The sequence below is a fragment of the Gekko japonicus genome, unplaced genomic scaffold (genome assembly GCF_001447785.1).
Source record: "Gekko japonicus isolate JY-2015 unplaced genomic scaffold, Gekko_japonicus_V1.1 scaffold510, whole genome shotgun sequence".
NCBI lineage: Eukaryota > Metazoa > Chordata > Lepidosauria > Squamata > Gekkonidae > Gekko > Gekko japonicus.
The window spans coordinates 952,839-974,008 of NW_015165250.1; the positions used below are offsets into that span (position 1 = coordinate 952,839).

The following is a 21,170-nucleotide window of genomic DNA, read 5'->3' on the forward strand; positions in this document are numbered from 1 at the left end:
GACTGTCATACCTATGGGACTACCCCTGCCATCACAACTCCCTTCAGTCCCTTTGGTCATTGTCTAGGGGCCTCTTGTAGGTGCCTGGCCCAGGGAGGCTCAGTTAGCTGTCACCAGGGGAATGGCCTTCTCAGTTGTGGCCCCTACCTTGTGGAATGCACTCTCGGATGACACCTGTGTCCTGCTGGACTTCTTAAGTTTTCCACAGGGCATGCAAAGCTGACATGTTTAGGTGGGCCTTTGGAGGGTAACCATGTGTTTGGGCTGTTTTAATAGTGGTATGGTGATAGCCACATATTTTAATGTTAATATTTTATATTTGTTAGTTGCTTTTACGTTGGAGCTGCGGTGGCTCAAGTGGTTAAGACGCTGAACTGCAGGCTGTGGAAGGGTGGTAGTTCAGCAGTTCGAGACCCGAGTGTGCCGCATGACGGAGTGAGCTCCCGTCTCTAGTTCCAGCTCCTGCCAACCTAGCAGTTCGAAAGCAAGAAATTGCAAGTAAATAGGTACCACTTTGGTGGGAAGGTAACAGCATTCCGTGCACCTTGGTGTTTAGTCATGCCGGCCACATGACCACAGAAACGTCTTCGGACAGCACTGGCTCTTCGGCTTTGAAACAGAGATAAGCACTGCAACCCTAGAGTCAGATTCGACTGGCTTTCGAGCAAGGGAACCTTTACCTTTACTTTATCTTTTACCTTACTGGTTTTAATGTTGTAAGTCACAACAAGACCCTTTGGGTGAGCAGCAACTGAAAAATCTAATTTATCAATAAAGATAATATTGCCACAGAAAATTACTTGGACAATTTAAAAGATGATGTAGCAAAGTGTGAACAGGTAAGACCCAGACTGGACTCCTTAAGGCATATATCCAGTGCAAAAGTGAATAGCTGTCCCAGGTCATGCCCATCATATGCCACAGCAAAAGCAGAAAGAGATCAATCCAAGTATTTCATTTCATTTACCAGATGTCAGCAACAAGTTAATCACCAGGAAATAGTAAATGCTTCTTTGAGGGAGGATAGGGTATCAACAAGCTTGAAGGAGGTAACAGTAAAGTCTCTTCTGAAAAAGCCATTCCTGGTCTCAAATGATGGGAATGACTGTAGGCTAGTAACAAATATCTGTTATGGGAAAGGTGCTCAAGCAGATAAGCAGATGGTCTCAGTTAAACCTCTTGGTTTTGAAGAAGACCCCATTTCAATCCGGTTTCCAGTCCGGCTTTGCAAGTGAAAAGGCTTCAGTTGCCTGAACAGATGATGTGTCAGAAGAGAGCCTGAGTGTGACATTGTTGATTCTCCTGGACCCCCTCATAGCTTTTGATACCATCTTTCACTGTATCCTTCTGCACCAGCTGGCTGAGAGCCAGTTTGGTGTAGTGGATAAGAGCGGCAGAGTCTAATCTGGAGAACCGGGTTTGATTCCCCACTCCTCCACTTGAAGCCAGTTGGGTGACCCTGGGCCCGTCACAGTTCTTTCAGAGCTCTCTCAGCCCCTAAAAACAAGTCTAGCTCACCACTAGCATAATGCTAAGAACTAGAACTTGAGGCTGCCAGACAATCTTCAGCTCTCCTGGTATTCTACACACGATGCCATGCAATAATTAATTAATTAAGCTGGCTGGGAATCTGAGGTACCAGGCTTCTGAGTTTACACTCCTACCTGGCCAACCAGTTCTAGTAAGTGGCAGCTCAACCCCTCAACATTCTTTATTGCATTGTCCACCTGTTTCACTGAGATACAAGGTGGCTTACAGAGCCGCCCTACAGTCCTCTCATCCCTGTGCTTTTTAAAACCTACACAAAACTGCTGGGAGAAACCATCCAGAGATTTGGAGTGTCATCAGAACACTGATGACATACAAACCTGTTTCCCTTTTTTAGCAGTCAGATAAGACAACGGAAGTTCGGAAGAAGCATCTCAAGGCAGCAATGCACTGAAGGCAGCAATGCACTGTTTTTAATGGGGTTGTGTTACCCCTGAAGCAGTTTCACTGTTGGAAGTGATAATAGATCTGTTTGGTGTAGTGGTTAAGTGTGCGGACTCTAATCTGGGAGAACTGGGTTTGATTCCCCACTCCTCCACTTGCACCTGCTGATGTGAACTTGGGTCAGTCACAAGCTCTGGCACAGCTGTCCTTGAAAAAGAGCAGTTAGTGTCAGAGTTCTCTCAGCCCCACCCACCTCACAGGGTGTCTGTTGTGGGGAGGGGAAGGGAAAGGAGTTTGTAAGCCGCTCTGAGACTCCAAGTGAAGGGCGGGGTATAAATCCAATTTCTTCTTCTTCTTCTTCTTCTGCTTCTTACAAATGAACAATTAAGTCTCCTCTGTAGCATCTTTAGAAAGGGTTCCAGAGGATATCCAGGAAATTACAGGCCAGTCAGTCTGACGTCGATACCGGGTAAGTTGGTGGAAACTGTTATTAAGGAAAGAATTAGTAGGCGTACTGATGAACAAAAACTATTGAGGCAGACTCAATATGGGTTCTGTAAGGGAAGATCTTGTCTCACTAGCCTGTTAGTGTTCTTTGAGGAAGTGAACAAACATGTGGACAAGGGGGACCCAAAGTTCCTCATCAAAGGCTCCTAAGTAAACTCAACAGTCATGGGATAAAAGGACAAGTCCTCTTGTGGATCAAAAACTGGCTAATTATTATAGCACTGGAAAAAGTGCAGAAAAGGGCAACTAGAGTGGTAAAAGGGTTGGAAAACTTTCCCCATGAAGAAAGGTTAAAGCATTTGGGGCTCTTTAGCTTGGAGAAACGACGACTGAAGGGTGACATGATTGAGGTTTACAAGATATGCATGAGTTAAAGCAGGTAGAGAAAGAAGGACTTTTTCCCCTTTCTCACAATACAAGAACTCGTGGGCACTCAATGAAATTGCTGAGCAGTTGGGTTAGAACAGATAAAAGGAAGCACTTCTTCACCCAAAGAGTGATTAACACATGGAATTCACTGCCACAGGAGGTGGTGGTGGCTACAAACATGGGCAGCTTCAAGAGGGAACTGGATAAACATATGGAGCAGAGGTCCAGCAGTGGCTATTAGCCACAAGGTATAGATAGGAACTCTCAGTCTGGGAGAAGTGATGCTGTCTTCTTGGTGCTTGGGGGGGGGCAACAATGGGAGGGCTTCTAGTGTACTGGCCCCACTGCTGGACCTCCTGATGGCACCTGGTATTTTTGGCCACTGTGTGACAGAGTGTTGGACTGGGTGGGCCATTGGCCTGATCTAACATTGGCTTCCCTTATGTTCTTATGTTAAACAATATTCAGCTGGAGTGCCAGCTACAGCCCTTCCATGAGAAGGTCCAGTCCCAGTGATCTATGATCTGATCTGATCATACCTAGGCTCAACATCACACTACCTTTGAAGAATGGTAGCAATTGGTTCAAAAAGCAGCACCAAGATGACTATCCACATAGGTTGCGAGGAAAACTTCTCATCAGTCTTGGGGAGGGAACCACTGGCTGCCTGTTCGGTTCCCAGACTACTTCAAGGTGCTTCTTCTTACATTTAAAGCCCTGCCCTGAAAAGGTGTAGGACCAGAATATCTAAAAGGTTGCCTGCTCACACATGAACCTACCACCAGTTAAGTCTTCAGAGTCCCTGCTCTGCTTCTCCCACCTTGAGGAAGGTGACCACCAGGGAGAATTTTTTTCTGCTGCTGCCCCTCAAGTTTTGAACTCTTTCCACACACCGATTTGCCTGGAACCAGATCGAGTACATTTCAGTGCTAGTGCATGGTCCCAGGTATTTGTCAAGTGACAATGAAGGTTATCTGTCTTGCTTTATTTTACTTCCTCCATCACTTTAGCATTTGTTATTGTTGTTCTGTCTTTTTCTGCTTTGCCTAATGGAATGATTGTTTTGTGCCATGGTCTAACTTGTTTATTTTACTCTGTGGCTCTCTCACTGGTTTTATGTTTATGCTTATATTTTGTAAACTGACTGCAGAGTAAAAGCAGTTTGTTTAAATAAAGGCACCGACAGAGAAGAAGCAGTTGCTGGGGGATTAGAACAATATTAATAAGAAGATCCCTTAACCACGTTAGCAGCAAGCTCATTTCTATCTACTGTGGCTGATCTGCGTTCTCTCAACATCAGATTGCCTGCAAGTATCTATGACTGACAGACAGCATGATATTCACAGACTCCGCCCCATGAAATAAGAAGTGCTCTAGTTGTCAAGCTTCAGTTTCGTTTCACATCGTTCCACATCACTGCTTGCCATAATTAAGGGGAGTGAATTCCTGAGTGCATGGGTGTTTGGAGTGCCTGCTTGTAGAAGCCATAACTTTCCTTAAGATTGTGCCCCATCTCTGGTTCCCAAGGGAGCTAGCCTTGGAGACTCTTTTGCCAGGCCTGAACATAGGTAAGGCGCCGTATATATCTGTCCGGGTTGCCATAGCTACAATAGAGGCTGAATGATGACGTATGTGAGAGGTGTGGGGTGTATTTTGTATTATCTATAATAGGGGCTTTTGTGCGCCTTTTTCTCAGTTCTAACATGGAGCCTGTTTTCCTAAAGTAAGCATATCTCAATAAACTACCACTGCTTAAGTGTGTTGTGGAGAGTGTCTTAACTGGGGAGACCTGACACTACTATTTTAACCTCTGCACACAAGAACTGATTACTACTAGGACGGAGCCATAAATACGTACTGATCAGGATCCAGCTGAATGCTTCCATGGGGGGGGAATCTCTCTACCCATGGAAATGTAAACTGATCCAATGCACTGGTTTTATGAACACTGTTGAAGGTTTAAAGCCACTTTTCAGCCATTCCATCCTCACTCAATTTGCCTCCATTTGCCTTCAGTAACACCAGTAAGACAGTCAAATCTAATTAGCTACAAATCATCATAATGTCATCACATAAGATCCCTGACTGGCTAGGATTCACTCTATACAGGAAAAAGTGCCGACCGAGTCAGATTTGATGCTGAAGCACCAGCAACTAGAGATAACAGGTGCATGCAACAGTACAGGAAAAGAGTTAATTATTCTCACAATAAAAGCATGGGAAGGACAACTTTTAGTCCTCACCTCAAAAGAGGTTCATTTCTATTTGAAAAATCAAACAAATAAAATATTCAACAGAACCCCAGAATGTGCTTTTTTACTTGCTCCTTGGAGAGAAGAGACAAGACAGGGACACTGCATTTGAAAGAGAGAGGTGCAATGAGCAATTCTTATAGCGGCAATATTTTCCTGGCAGTTTGACTTTTTAAAAAAGCTACAGTACACCAAGATTTTATTCGTCCAGTGGAACAATGTTATCTAAAATTACAAAACTGGTCCATACAAAAATCCTTTTGTCATATCAAGACATAACTGGAATGAAAGACACACAACACACACAAACCCTGCCTCCAAAAAGGGCGAGTTAACCCCTCTCCAAGCAGAAAAGAGGGTTTCAAATGTGACTACAGGAGAACTTGCACTCCTCTCAGAGCCTCTCTATCCTCGTGGGAAGACCGGAAGGGATCATCAGCCACAAGATCTGCAGGAGGTCTTGCTTGCTATGGTGCCAGTACAGGGGACCATTCTGCCACCTACCCCGCTTTGTAGCAAAAAAATAGCAAATGCCCCAGAAAGGGGAAGAGAATTCGGTTGGCCAGACCTTGTGCCCACTAGGACAATCAGGCAGTTTGCAAGAACTTCCAAACGCAGACTTTTTGGATAAGAGAATGCCTGGCTGTGGTACAGCTCCTACTCTAGAAAGGGCAGCAAACTCAGAACAGAACCACAGCAAAGATGGCCGGTGAACATCCTGGCGCTGGCTCAGAACCCAAGGTCACGAATATATATAGGGTCTCCAGAAGCCTTTTCTTAGGAGTCATTAGGGAGACCAAAGAGCTTCACAGTGCCAGCTTCCCTGCTGCTGTCGTATTTGCCATCCTTGTCATCGCAGGCGAAGGCCAGCAGGGGCCGCTTTGGGTGCCAAGCCACTGTGAAGGTGGGGGACTCACACTGCACCTCCCAGAGCTTCTCCCCTGAGGACAGAGATAATATGGTTAGAAATGCACTAGGACTAGGTCAGCTACAGCTCAGACACCAGCTCTTGGGCTCATCTTTGCAGCACAAGAAGGTATTTTAATGGAGTAAAAACAAACAGGAGATCTAGTGGCACCTTAAAGATTAACAAAGTTTTATTCCGCTGTAACTTTCATGATCTACAGCCCATGTTAGCCCACTGTGGATTAACAGTATCACTTAAGAAGAATTTTGCAGGCTATCCTCTCTTTTATGAAAAGCTGCAAGGGCAGTACAAACCCAGAAGCTTTAGGCCTGCACAGGAAGCAGCAGAAATTTAGGTGGGATCTTTTATTCCCTTTGTCAGACCCACAGACTATAAACACTACAGTTTCAAGGACATCAGAACCAGAATGACTTCAATATCCACTCTGAAGTCCATCCCGGATGCTGAGCCCTGAATTCTCACCAACCGCAAGCGTATATGACTCTGTCAGCACTATTTTAGGACCAGACCTCACCACAATTTGAGCACCTCCAGAAGAAGACAATTTAAAAAGGCACTAAAACTACTTTTGTAACAAGCAACAGGAACAACAGTGTTTACCTGTTTCTACTTCAGCAATATCAATAAAGTGATCTTCAGATGCAGAAGCCAGCATTTTTCCATCATGGCTGAAGCTCAAAGTCCTCACGGGCCAATCCAGCCTGCAAATATGTGAGCAAACAGACAGAGAATTGGGAGCAGGATCCAGAAGAGCAGCTCTCCTGGGATTAGACATCAGACTCATCTTGACCAGCATCTTATTCTTTCCACCACAACCTTGAGATCTCTTTACTGGATTTGTCATAGCCAATAACACGGGAAAATAAGTGAAACTTGGCTTTCCTGCCCCATTTACACGAATACACTATAGGCATATGTGTAGCTGGGAAAGGTGTCTAGTGCAGGTCATGGCAACTTACCTAGAGAAGCATCGCACACACACTAGCTCATCCACATCCCAGAGGCTAACCAGTGCATCGGCACTGCCTGTAGCAAAATACTTTCCCATTGGATCGAACTTGATGCAGATGCAGTTTGAGGGATGGGCGTTTATTGACTGAATAGGTTTGAGTTCTGGATAGCTGCAGAAAAGGAAAAAGAGATGGAACCGGGGGTAGGATGGAAGAATACTGTCCCTTAATCTAGCTATAGGTTAGGAATGCTTTGCCTACCAATGCAAAATAGAGCCTACTTGATAGTACTGAGGTCTATTGACTGCACAACCCCTATAAATAGGATTAGTCACAACTGGATAGCAAAACTGACGCCTATTCCAGCTACAGAAAATACTGGAATAAACGTGACAGACACATTCCCCCCCCCACATGACATTATTCAGAAAAAAGAGGCACACAACTGCTTTACTGCACTGATGGATTTGAGGAAGAAAACAGTAGGTCTTCTAGTCAGACATGTGCTTATGCCTCTCTTAGTGGCTGCATGTGCCTCCACAAGAATGCCTTATATGTCAGCCTGTAAGCCAGGGTTCACCAAGTTTTCACAGTCATTTAATAGGATACTGCTTAACTTTCTGTACAAACTGCAACTTTAACATCCTAGCTTTCCTTCAATGTTAGATGAAAATCTAATAAAGTACTGTCTAAAAGCCCTTGTGTTACAGAACAGTTCTCTGCTGAAGTATCTATGAATGGAATGTGCAAGCTCACTCTCTGATTAGCATATTGTCTGGCAGGTATATCTGCGAATGACCAAGTTGGTAGAAGGGTATTTGCTATAAATTTGAAATACGTGAAATTAAATATAGGACAGAAGTCCCCATCAACACAGAACAGACCCAAATGCAATAGCGGGAGCCAGAACAAAGCAGGAAGATGTTTGGCACTTAATGCCTTGTTGAGAAATGCCAGAGACATGCACAGAAGGCAAGCACTGCACCTCCCACCACCTGGACTGAAGACAAGAGAGCCAACTCACTTGCTACCCTTCCTAGTATAGGTTATGCTGAGGGTACCTGAGGATGTTGATGCAGCCATTGCCATTGGTGAGGAAAAACATGTTGTTGTCGTTGTTCCAAGAGATCTCATTCACCTCAAATTTGAACTGCTCCTCTGCTTTAGACCTATGTGTCTTTGCATCAATGAAGGTAACCACATCATCTTTGTTCCCTACTGCAATAGTCTGTCCATCAGGGCTCCAGCAGATATTAATGTTCTCCCCTGTAAAGAAGAAAGGGCATTCATAACATAGACCAAGAATAAATCAGGCAACACGTGGACTTCTATATTTTTGAACTCCTACAGTACTAATGTGATCAAGTATCTCAGCATCACCCTACATAACATTCATCACACGTGAATATATCAGATCTGTCACTAACAAAAAGTTACACCAAGCCTGAACTTCCGGTTTATGGCGGCTTGCTCTTGGACGCGTCCCATCGGCCCTCCAATGGCGACGCACCAAGCCGAGGCGATCAGGAGGGATCTTGGCTGGTTCCAGACCCCCACAGAGTCTCTGTAGGAGACTCTCAGCCTGGGGAGCCGGGATAAGACTCTCCCAAGGCGACGGCTGAGGGATCGAGTCTTGCCTGTCCCCGAGTGGTCCTGATGCCACGGGGCCAGTATGGCAACGAGAGCCAACCTCTGGACGAGCGGACAAGAAAATAAGCGAAAATAACCCTGGCAATAATCGAACTCGTCTAACCAGTGTGTTAATCAAACCTCTGTATAAGCGAAGAAGTCTCAGCTTGCTAGATTGACCAGAGAAAGAGCAGCATGTGGAAAAGGGTTGGAGATCTACCACCCCCTCCAAAATGGAGCGGTCTCTAAGTGGTACAAAAAGGAAAGAAGGAATGAAACTTACCGCTCGAGACTTCATTTAAGCTTGAAAGCTATATTTTAAGCCCAAGAACGTGTAATTCAGAGAAACTTTAATTTAAAACTAAAACTTTTCTTCACTGTAAACAAATGGCTGGGAGGGTGAGGAGAATGGCGGCGGAAAAGAAACTTCCACCAGGGAGTACTATACCAACGACGCCCAGTCAGCCACAGGAAGCGGCTGCAGACTTTCCCAATATGCTTGCCACAGCACTGTGCCCTCTGGATTACATTATTACTTGACTTAAGCGTAATTAAGCTTTAATCAATAGAAGTTTGATCTTTCTGCTTTTATAATTCTATGTTTATCATAATATCAATATTATTGCAGGAATGATGTATGCCTGTGTCAGCTTATAAATATTCTTGTCATAAGTTAGTGATAGGTTTCCCCTGTACCTTTACCTTTAGAATGCAGAATATAGTTTATAAAATCAATAAAAATATTATATAAAAAAAGTTACACCAGCCTTTGGGACACAATATGTTCTGAAATAAATAAACATTGAGAGAACAAGTACATTTTTCCACACTACCCACACTATACCCCAAACCATCCCTTAAGCAGTTTCTAGTGGTATCCAATTCAGGACTTTCACAAAAAAGGTGTGAAATACACAACTAAATTATTTTGTCATCAAAAACATGTAATTCAAATACATAAATTAGTTATGTAAGGATACACAACTCCTTTGTATTAGAAAGAGAAGCCTTGTGTGTCTGATCTTGAAAGACTGCTGAAATTCATACAGTATTTTTATTACATGCTTTTAAGCACAAGAGTTGTTTTTACATTAAAAATAATTTTACATTAATCTTTTTTTGTTTCTCTTGATCGTTGCCAGTGTATGCTGTTGTTCTGGTGTCCATTGCTGGCTTTCAAAATACAGCTAAAGTAAAAGTACATTTTGCAGCATAGTACAGCCCAATGTCATCAGACAATGTCATCAGACAGGAGACGAAAAGTCTCTGGTTCGGGTTGGCTCATCTCAGAGAGATGAGGGGGTACCTGTTGCTTTTCTACAAGGAGGTGGATTGAAATTGTCCACTGAGACTATGGCTAGTGACATGGACTGCCTGACAAGGTCTCGAGATAGCAAGAGGAAGGTGGCAGGCTTAACCAGTATGGGAAATTACAGCTGTTTCTATACAAATGCTCGAAGTGTCCGAGGTAAAATCGGGGAGTTGGAGTGCTTGGTGTCGAAGGGAAAAATCGACATTGTGGGTATTTCAGAAACTTGGTGAGATGAGGAAAATCAGTGGGATACGGTGATTCCCGGTTATATATTATATCGGAAGGATAGGGGGGGAAGGGTTGGCGGTGGGGTGGCTCTGTATGTCAGAGAGGGTATAAAGTCCAGAAAGATTGAGAGGCTAAGAGAATTGGATTCGCTTCTTGAAGTTCTGTGGGTTGAAATAGGGGGGCCAAAAGGAAACTTAACACTGGGAGTTTGTTATCGCCCACCGGATCAAAAAATAGAGGAGGATTATAAAATGATGAATGAATTAAAGATAGCAGCTAGACAAAAACACTGTGTCGTAATAGGTGATTTTAACTACCCACACATTGATTGGGTCAATATGTGTTCTAGTCGAGAGAAAGAGATTGAGTTTCTAAATGACTGTGCTATGGAGCATATGGAGCAGATGGTCATGGAACCTACCAGGGGAGAGGCGATCCTTGATTTGGTCCTAAGTAACACTCAAGACCTGGTGAGAGATGTAAAAGTGATTGCACCGCTTGGGAACAGTGATCATAATGTTGTTGAGTTCAACATTTGTACAAATAGGGAATTGGCCAAAAAGACTCACACAACCACTTTTAACTTTAAAAGGGGTAATTTTTCTGATATGAGGGGACATGTGGGGAGGAAACTGAAGGGAAAAGTAGAAAGGGTCAAAACCATTGGGGAAGCTTGGAAACTGTTTAAAACTACAATTCTAGAAGCTCAAATAAAATATATTCCGCAGGTTAGGAAAGGCACAAACAGGTATAAGAAAAAGCCTACATGGTTAACAAACAAAGTAATGGAAGCTGTAAAAGGTAAAAAGGATTCCTTTAAGCGGTGGAAAGCTAGTCACAGTGAGGCTGATAAAACAGAACACAGGCTATGGCAAATAAAATGCAAGTCTGTGGTCAGGCATGCAAAAAGGGAATATGAGGAGCATATAGCAAAAAATGTAAAGACCAACAATAAAACTTTCTTCAAATACATTAGAAACAGGAAACCAGCCAGGGAGGCAGTGGGGCCCTTGGATGACCAAGGGGTAAAAGGAGTACTGAAGGATGATAGGGAAATGGCTGAGAAGCTAAATGCATTTTTTGCCTCCGTCTTCACTGTGGAAGATGAGAGGTGCTTGCCCACTCCAGAGCCGCTGAGTTCGGGAGGGGTGTTGAAAGACCTGAGTCAGATTGAGGTGACGAGAGAGGAGGTCCTAAAACTGATAAACAACTTAAAAACTGATAAATCACCAGGCCCAGATGGCATACATCCAAGAGTTCTGAAAGAACTCAATTGTGAACTTGTGGATCTCCTGACAAAAATATGTAATCTCTCCTTAAAATCAGCCTCCATTCCTGAGGACTGGAAGGTAGCTAATGTCACTCCCATCTTTAAAAAGGGTTCCAGAGGAGATCCGGGAAATTACAGGCCTGTCAGTCTGACGTCGATACCGGGTAAATTGGTGGAAACCATTATTAAGGAAAGAATTAGTAGGCACATAGATGAACAAAACCTATTGAGGCAGACTCAACATGGGTTCTGTAAGGGAAGATCTTGTCTCACTAACCTGTTAATGTTCTTTGAGGGGGTGAACAAACATGTGGACAAGGGGGATCCAATAGATATTGTTTACCTTGACTTCCAGAAAGCTTTTGATAAAGTTCCTCATCAAAGGCTCCTAAGCAAGCTCAAAAATCATGGGATAAAAGGACAAGTCCTTTTATGGATCAAAAACTGGCTAATTAATAGAAAACAGAGAGTGAGTATAAATGGGCAGTTCTCCCAGTGGAGGGGTGTAAGCAGTGGGGTACCACAGGGATCAGTACTTGGTCCACTGCTTTTTAACTTGTTCATTAATGATTTGGAGTTGGGAGTAAGCAGTGAAGTGGCTAAATTTGCGGATGATACGAAGTTGTTCAGGGTGGTGAAAACCAGTGAGGATTGTGAGGCACTCCAAAGGGATCTGTCAAAGTTGGGCGAGTGGGCGTCAACATGGCAAATGGGGTTCAATGTGGCCAAGTGCAAGGTGATGCACATTGGAGCCAAAAATCCTAACTATAAATACACGTTGATGGGGTCTGAACTGGCAGAGACAGATCAAGAGAGAGATCTTGGAGTTGTAGTAGATAACTCACTGAAAATGTCGAGACAGTGTGTGACTGCAATAAAGAAGGCCAATGCTATGCTGGGGATTATTAGGAAGGGTATTGTAAACAGATCAGCCAATATCATAATGCCGCTATATAAATCAATGGTGCGACCTCATCTGGAATACTGTGTGCAATTCTGGTCACCACACCTTAAAAAGGATATTATAGCTTTGGAAAAAGTGCAGAAAAGAGCAACTCGAATGATAAAAGGGTTGGAACACTTTCCCTATGAGGAAAGGTTAAGGCGCTTAGGGCTCTTTAGCTTGGAGAAACGACGACTGAGGGGTGACATGATTGAGGTTTATAAGATTATGCATGGGAAAGAGCAGGTAGAGAAAGAGGTACTTTTCTCCCTTTCTCACAATACAAGAACCCGTGGGCACTCCATGAAATTGCTGAGCGGTCGGGTTAGAACGGATAAAAGGAAGTACTTCTTCACCCAAAGAGTGATTAACACTTGGAATTCACTGCCACAGGAAGTGGTGGCAGCTACAAGCATGGACGGCTTCAAAAGGGAATTAGATAAGCATATGGAGCAGAGGTCCATCAGTGGCTATTAGCCACAAGGTATAGATAGGGACTCTGGGGCAAGTGATGCTCTGTCATCTTGGTGCTTGGGGGGGGGGTCAACAGTGGGAGGGCTTCTAATGTCCTGGCCCCACTGGTGGACCTCCGGATGCCACTGGTATTTCTGGCCACTGTGTGATACAGAGTGTTGGACTGGATGGGCCTTTGGCCTGATCCAACATTGGCATCTCTTATGTTCTTATCTCTAAAGCTAAGCAGGATCAATACTTGGAAAAGAGACCACCAAGGAAGACTCTGTAGAGGAAAACAATGGCAATCTCTGCTTCTCACTTGCCTTTAAAGCCCCTTGCCACTTGCCATCAGTCAGCTGCGACTCGACAGCACTTTACACACACAAAAGTACATTTTAATCTTTGCCCAGAACTATGAAATACCAAACAGACGTCAACAGAGAACCAAGCAATCAAAGCTGCCAGAGAGCAGCAGAGACATTTTGTTGTGTTGCTGCCCCCCCCCCAACCAAAATAGTTTTTCTCCAATACACTCTGGCATCACCCACCTTTGGTGTTCACAGTAGCAATGCACTTAGTAGTACGGACATCCCATATACGAATGGTTTTGTCTCCAGATGCAGTGACAAATAAATCTGGGTTACTAGGGTGCCAGCACAACTGATCCACACTGTCCCCATGGCCACGGTAGTTATTCTCCTTTACCTGGGAAAACAAAATACAGTTTTAATAGAACACTCTAAAAAATCCAAATATTTAAACCAAATCAGCACGATTCGAAGGTTGTACATCTCATAAGCAGCGCTTAGCCAATCCTCACCACCACCATGCAAAACCAACAACAGTTTCGGGTTTTAGCTTTCATTAGGGATAAAATTTAGGGAGGGTGGTGGTGGTGGAAGGTGGTGGGCACGATCGCTAAACATGAGCAGCGCTTCCCCCGTTCCCACTCCGCGCTGGGCGCGTCACAGCTACTGACCAGGCGGTCCTTGTCGAGCACGAAGACGCTGGCGGTCTTGTCGAAGGAGCCCGACGCCAGGCGGCGGCCGCAGCAGCTCCAAGCCACCGAGTGCACCTTAGCCCCGTGTGCGGGGAATTCGCGGCTGCGCGTGTTGGCCCGGAATAATTCCTGCATGGCCAGCACGTACGGAGAAAGCGCCATGACAACCGAACCAGATTAAGCTGAACACATCGGCTTTCCCTTCCGGCGACAAAGGTCGCATTTCTGTGACGTCATCAGACGCACCCAATAAATAAATCCTACCGGCTCTGTTCAGAGTACTTGTCACTTCAGATCCCCACTGGAATCCTCCATATGCGGGGCAAGAATGGTGGAAATCCTAGAAAGCGATGTAAAAACTAAAGCAGATGCGATTTGAGGCTCCCTTTCATTGCAGTTCTTCCATGTCCTCTCCCGAAAAAGTTATCGGGTTTACAGGACGATCCTGCTTTCTCATTGGTTGTTGTCCGAATAGAACCCTTGACTGTTGTTGGAAGAAAGAAAACGGCAGCGAGGTTGAACGTCAAAATGTAGGGTGAGTTTGAGTTTTGTTTCTGAATACAAATTACTGAAGCATAAGAAATTGTCATTTTTTTGGTCCAGTTAGTAATGCCGCTGGCGAAACTTAAAGCATCATCTCACTTCCCTTTCGGGTTAGATAGCTCCCCCCCCCCCCCCTTGTACTTGGGCAGATGGAAAGCAAAGCAAAACGAGAAGTCTGTGCTTGGCCAGGAAATGAACAAAAAACGTTAAAGAGACGAGCAGCACAGTCCTACTCAGCTCCAATGGATCTGTGGTCCCATTCACATAGAGAAGTTGCCGGCTAAAGACATGGATGATAGGTGGATTTTCTGTGCGATCACACCGCAACATAGTACACCCGCCGGTGGCTAACCCGTGGCTTCTCGGAGTAAAAAGCTACCACATACGATGTATGCATCTGATTGCATTTCCGCTTGAATCCCGTAGCATCCGGGGCCCGTCCATGTCCCGTCGCACACCGGATGTTTTTTTCTTGTAAGTCTCCACAGGATGCGCACAAACGATCATGCGCATGCGCAAACTTCGGTGTGAAAAAATTTTTCTGTTTGCCACGGAAGTGGCGTCTAGCGATTGCCGGTGTGATCGCACCGCGCTGCTTCTTTGCCGCGCTGCAGGATAGATCGGCACCTAACGGCCTAACCACGGGACCTCGACAGGACATGTGATCGGGCTGCCGCGCGTTACTTTGCTCTGGGGCAAACAGCCATGCTTCCCCCCCTGCATTTTCCAGCCCGTGTGACCGGGACCTGTGTAGATCTGACTTTTACTATTTCCCCACGAATGACGATACCGGTTTCATATCTACATCTTATCCGAACAGAAACAAAGGCTGTAAGGGTTCACCAGAAATTCTTTGGAATAAGTTTCAATGTTATAGGTACAAGGTAGGACTTCAGATGGAGAAACCTACAAGTTTAAAAGTTTGCACAACAGCTAGAAACTCAACAGCTACAGGCTTTTCATCATTGTCTCTATTAGGAGGTAGGGCTATATCTGTTGCATTTTTGCCCTTCTCATCGATTTTGAGATACAGGAGCCCTGTCCCCCATTCCAGTATTTTGTGATTCTGTGTAGTTTGCTCCCTGGTTTTTTAGTTAGGTGACATGCTCTCAAAGTACTTCAGCAAAAGGGAGCCTCAGAATACTGTCCTGCCTAAGGCCAGCAATCGAGCAGGGACTCATATCTGGATTCCCTACATCCAAACCTACCACTACGGCATCGCTTTATAGATGTGTGTCTCTCATCTCCTCCCCCACCCCCACCCCCGACTTTCCCTCCAGTAGTTTAGATGTCTCAGAATTGAATCCAGGTCCTTTTGCATCTAGAATGAGACTCTTCTCCGGAAATACAACTATTAAAATATGTTAATAGCTTTTGCTGCTTTTTTCAAAAACCAGCTTGCGTATACCAGTGAAAAGGATGGAATGTGCATGTAGTAAATGTATTTATGTATTGTGCATCTTTTAAAACCAGCATGGCAATAGTTTGTGCCCTTCTGCATGTGGGGCATTACACAGGAGTGTGCACTTAAATGACTTCGGAAAGGGGGGAAATAACTATTCCACCATATTTTAATTTGATTATTTCACTCCCAGGACCGGAGAGAAAGGGAAGTTCCCGGTTGCTTCCTCCCCTTGTATCCCACACGGTCAGCCAACACCCGACGCGCTTTTAGCCCCGCCTTCTATTTGTTTCCTGGCTGGTGGTGGGGTTAGAGACCTCAAAATTCGGCGCACTTTAAGCTTCAAAGCCCACACACACACACACACTCCGCATGGAAGCTGATGGGGCGGGTTTAGAGAGGAAAGCGTAGGAGTGGCTCTCTCCTCCCAGCCGCTTCGCTTGCACTGCGAAAGGCGGCTTGGAGAGGAAAGCTGGCTGGGGACGCGTTCTGCTCCAAGGGCTGATTTCTCACCGCCCCAACAACACTTGGCTGGCCAGCGGTGGCTGGGGAAGGAAGGAAGGCGGGCTGACAGCCGCAAACCACTCCCGCGCACTCTCTGCTCCCACAGCGCAATCCTAAACAGTCCTAAACAGTCCAGTGGCACCTTTGAGACCAACCAACAGAGTTTAATTCTGGGTATAAGCTTTCCTGTGCATGCATACTTTTTCAGACACATTGAAACAGTTTTTCTCGAGCCTTACTTATATGTGTGGGGGGTAGTTGCCAGGATGGGCTAGTTAGTCAAGATGCATAAATAAGTGGGCGATAAGTATAGCTGAGATTGGATTAACACCGTTGTTAATTGCAGCAAATTAGCATACAAATGGAAGAATTAACAAACAGATGTGAGAACTAAGTTTGTGTCCAGTGGCACCTCCAAGTAGGGTTGCCAGGTCTGGGTTGGGAAATACCTGGAGACTTTGGGGGTGGAGCCGGGAGAGGGCGGGGTTTGGGGGAGGGGAGCGGCCCCTGCACTGTACAATGCCATAGAATCCACCCTTCAAAGCAGCCATTTTCTCCAGGTCAGCTGGTGTTCAGTTGTGAAAGTGGGAGATCCCCAGGCCCCACCTGGAGACTGGCAATCCTACTTCCAAGACCAACAAAGTTCAATCCTGGATATAAGCAAGAATTGATTTAGCATGTGTAGATGCACACTTCTTGGATATATTGAAACAGATTTCCATTTTTCTTTTGATGTAGAGTTTGACCTGTTTGTCCTATGTAGAGAACTGAAGAGCAATGTTGGCATTTAATGCTATATACAGTGTTAGAAGATGAGCAAGTGAATGAGCCTGAGATGGTGTAGTTGATGTTGTTAGTTCCAGTGATTGTGTTGTCTGTATGAGGCAGCAAAGTTGGCACCTGGGTTTATTGCAAGCTCTGGTACCAGTGTCCATCTTCAAATTAGGTGTTGTATTATTGTGGGTGAGTTGTTTGAGACTGGGGGCTGTCTGTGTGCAAGAAAAGGTTTGCCCCCCAGTACTTATGAAAGAGACCTGTCATTATCCAGTAGAGGTTGTAAGTTGCTGATGATGGGTTGAACTGTAAAGGAATTTCAGAAACAGACTGTAATAAGAGATTGCTGAATTACAAGTTCTTACAGCACTCAGGACAATGGAAGCCCCAGGGCTTAACAGAGATATTGGGTTCTTATCTCACTACACACGCTAAGGCTGTGATCACAGACACCTTTAGATCTGACATATGTGCAAATGCTTGATGGATCTAAAAGAGCAATCAGACAGCAACATCTGGGAAGCATCCTGCCATCGTTGGCAACCCATGCTGCTCTGCTGCAGAAGCAAAAGACACTGGGGAAAGTCTGGTAGTAAATGGGTTCTGATGGGCTACAGACTTTCCCCTGTCTGATCACGCAAGCACACTCTCATACCATCGGGATGGTCTGATCAGGCCATCCTGGCTCGGTGCCATTCCCCCCCCTCACAGTATGCGCATCATCGCATACTCCATAGGGGACCCTCAGTGCAGAGGGGCGATGCCTCATTTATGCACATGGGAAACAAACGGCCATGACTCACCCACAGTTGTATCTGATCACATAGTGACGGGCTGCGCCCACGGCTACAAAGGGTGGTGTGATCTCGCAACTGCGCGTCAGATTCCTCCGGAGGAGATAGCCTCGCTCCCCCTCCACTCCAACTGGCACAGGTGACCACAGCCTAAGTCACTCAGTTAGAAGTCACTTATACCCAGAATTAAACTTTGTTGGTCTTAAAGGTGCCATTGGACTCAAGTTCTCACATCTGTTAGTAACTGTTTTATTATCTGTATGCTATTTGCTGCTATTCACAGACCTTACCAACTGTATTATTTCAGTCTTAGCAGTACTTATGCATCTTGACTCTAATTAGCCCTTTGTGGCAACTAACCCCCCACCTGGGGATAAGGCTTGAAAAAAAATCTGTTTTCAGTGTATCTGATACAGTGTGCATGCACACGAAAGCCTATACCCACCTGAGTCCTAGTCAGGTCTATGGGGGGGGCCCTTCTTCCTGGCAATGGTCCTGCTCTCTAGAAGTCTCCTATGCTGGCCTCTGCTTCAGTCGCACACTACTGGCCCCTGCTTCCTTCACCCTACTCCCTCATTGCCCTGACTGCCTCACTGCATCTCCTCCCCACTGCCTCGCTTGGGCCACCTACTCCTTCCCTTCCCTTGCCTGCCTCCTTTGTTTCCATCCCCAACATCATCTTGTCTTCCTGCCACCACTTTCTTGCAGTCCATTCTGCCTATCCAGAAACGCCCAGCTGTGTAGCAGACTGCCCCTTTTTTCTTGCCTGGGTTGTAGTCAGTGTTCCTTCTGAGCTGAGTTGAGCAGTTTTTTAGCCTCCAGTTCACAGATTTTTGCCTTAGCTCAGGAAGGATGGCTCCAGAGCAAACTAATTTATGCAGCAGCCAAATTGCTTGCTCTCAACTTTAATGCCAGTAGTTCACAAAGTAGAATTTTTACTCACAAGACTCCACAGCTTAGAGGGAACACTGGTTGCAGTCACTTCTCCAGTTTTGGTTTAATTTTTAAATTTGGTTTAATTTATTTTTGGTAGCTTTTCAGATTGTTCTTCAAAGTTCAGGTGGTCGTATTTGACAGAGCTGTTTGCACTTGAATCGCTGTTGGCATCATAGTTTCCAAACGAGCGATTCGTACTTTCTCCTATAGCATTAAAATTTCACACCTGCATGGTAAAGTAGCCTTGAAAAGTTTTCCTGGTGTACATAAGCGTGCATTTTAGGGTGGTTTTACATGCTATGCCTTTTGTGTGGATCTGTTCTGACCTGCTATTGCTGTTTCCCTGAATTGCTTTCTCATCTGGGATTTTCAAACAGTTTGAAATGCCCACTTATCCCTGCATGTATCCTCCCTGCGTGGAAGGCATCCAGTCCCTGTGGGCATATTATCTTTGGTTCTGTTTTTTATCCTGTTATTTGTTGCTGCATGTGATTTCAGTCTGGGGGAGTGAGTACAGAAGAGGGAGAAGGTGGTTGAGGGGGCCCAGGAGCTTTGCTGCTGTGAAAGAGAGCAGAGAGAAAGCAGAGATGGCAGAGCAGAAAAGGAAGTGGCCGGCTCATCTCTGCTCCTCCCAGCAGCTTCTATGCAAAGCAGCTGCAACTCAGTGGGGCACCTGCAGCAGGAACTGTAGTAACAACTGACTCCATTCTACTGGCAAAGCCTCAGCAGGCAAGCAGACAGCTTAACTTCATTTGTTGTGATCATAGATCAGCCATGATTGATATGCAGATAGTCTCATCAGCACATCCACATACAGTAAAATTTCAAAGCCACCTAACAAGCTGCTTTCAACAGTACAAATAAAAAAAACCCCTTAATTAGTACCTTACTTGTTAAAAATGCCAAAGTGCAAAATGCGGCCTTAAAGGTGGTCTTGTTAGAACAATCTAAGAGGAGAAAGGAAATATAAAACGCATCAGATCTGCCTGGCAAATTTGATAACACTGGAGCTGTGTATAATTGTGGAGGAGCCGTGGTTCAATGGTAGAACATCTGCTTTGCATGCAGAAGATCCCAGGTTCAATCCCCAACATCTCTAGTTTAAACGATCAGGCAGTAGGTGTCTGGGGAAATAATTTATTTAAAAGCCAGATGATCCCCCCTTTTCCAAGACCTATCTGAAAGGAATAAAAATCACTTCAAGGCTTTTTGCTAGGAAAGCAGGCAGTTTATTTAAGAATGATTCATCCTGATACCAGTGCACTGAAGTGCTCAGTAAGCTGGCGTGTTTTAACTGACACAGAGTTCATGTTTTATAGAGGAATGTAAACAGGGCAGTCAGGCTCTGAGGATTGGATAGTTCTTGCCTTGCAAATAATATGGTGATCTTTAAGTTATTTTATTTGAATTCTCTGTGGTCTTTGACACAGATTTCTCTTTGGCAAGTCAAGGCTAGAAGGTGTAACTTTGCTGAAGATGGACAAATTTAGAGTCCAGTGGCACCTTTAAGAGCAACAAAGGTTTATTCAAGGTATGAGCTTTCGTGTGCAAAGCACACTTTTTCAAATACATATGAACCTCACCTACCATTGCAATGCATTTGAAAAAGTGTGCCATGCACATGGAAGCTCATGCCTTGAATAAACCTTTGTTGGTCTTAAAATAAACCTTTGTTGGTCTGGAGTCTAAATTTGTTCTATTGCTTCAGACCAACACAGCTGACCACCTGGATCTGTGCTGAAGATGGTTCTGTTAAAACTGTCAATACAGTTTCTTCAGAGGAAAGTTTCAAAGGTAGACTCCAGCAAGAAACAGCTGAATTAGAATTCATGTGCAGAGCTGGTACTCCCCAGGGTGTGGAGATAGTTCTTCACACAAAAGTCATTGTTCCTGTATACATGCTTGTGTACACTAGCGTTTGCCCTACTTCATCTACAACAGATGGGATTGGTCCACACACACACACTCTGAGGCTCGTTTACGCTTTTTGATTGGAGATGTCGCTTTCACTTTTGCTCTACATTGTAACGCCGCACACCTGATCTCGGGAAACTGTGCTGATCTCCTTTTGGAACAACGCTTCATCCTTTCAACCTCTCTGCCTGCCGGCTGTAAACCCCCCCAACCCCCCCCCCCCCCGGACTTGAGCTCAGGCGAGCGGCTACCGTAATACATTCAGAGGCTGGCCGTGTTGGTCTGCAGGAGAACAGTTAGATTTGAGTCCAGAAACCTCAGGTGCAGCTGGGGTCCAAGCAAACGGCAATGAATGCATTCGTAATAAGCCTCCTGGTTGTTGTGGCTGCAGCGGACGACCAGGGCTGTGGCTCCGGAATGTGTGTGTAGAAGAGATTCCACGCGGCGCGTTCGAATCGGGGAAAAATCCCGGCTTCCCCCGCTGGCGGGGAGCGGTGGACCCTCTTCTCTCTCTCTCTCTCGAGGGG

The 21,170-nt window shown here is 45.2% G+C and overlaps 2 protein-coding genes across 2 annotated transcripts in view; one reads left to right on the plus strand and one right to left on the minus strand.

The window, feature by feature from the left end:
* Nucleotides 1–5,160: 5,160 nt before the first annotated feature.
* Nucleotides 5,161–13,973, minus strand: THOC3 (THO complex 3). The gene is made up of 6 exons (XM_015410133.1): nucleotides 13,756–13,973; nucleotides 13,325–13,481; nucleotides 8,000–8,204; nucleotides 6,948–7,109; nucleotides 6,589–6,689; nucleotides 5,161–6,001 (listed from the first exon to the last, which is right to left on the minus strand). Exons 1-6 carry the CDS (start codon nucleotides 13,936–13,938, stop codon nucleotides 5,838–5,840), a joined length of 972 nt encoding a protein of 323 aa, XP_015265619.1. The 5' UTR covers nucleotides 13,939–13,973; the 3' UTR covers nucleotides 5,161–5,837.
* Nucleotides 13,974–14,262: 289 nt separating this feature from the next.
* The window catches only part of SIMC1 (SUMO-interacting motifs containing 1), a 63,158-nt gene continuing 56,250 nt past the window's right edge, over nucleotides 14,263–21,170 (plus strand). The window contains exon 1 of the mRNA XM_015410131.1: nucleotides 14,263–14,311. The gene's annotated coding sequence lies outside the window, so the exon portion shown is untranslated. The remainder of the gene's footprint in view (nucleotides 14,312–21,170) is intronic.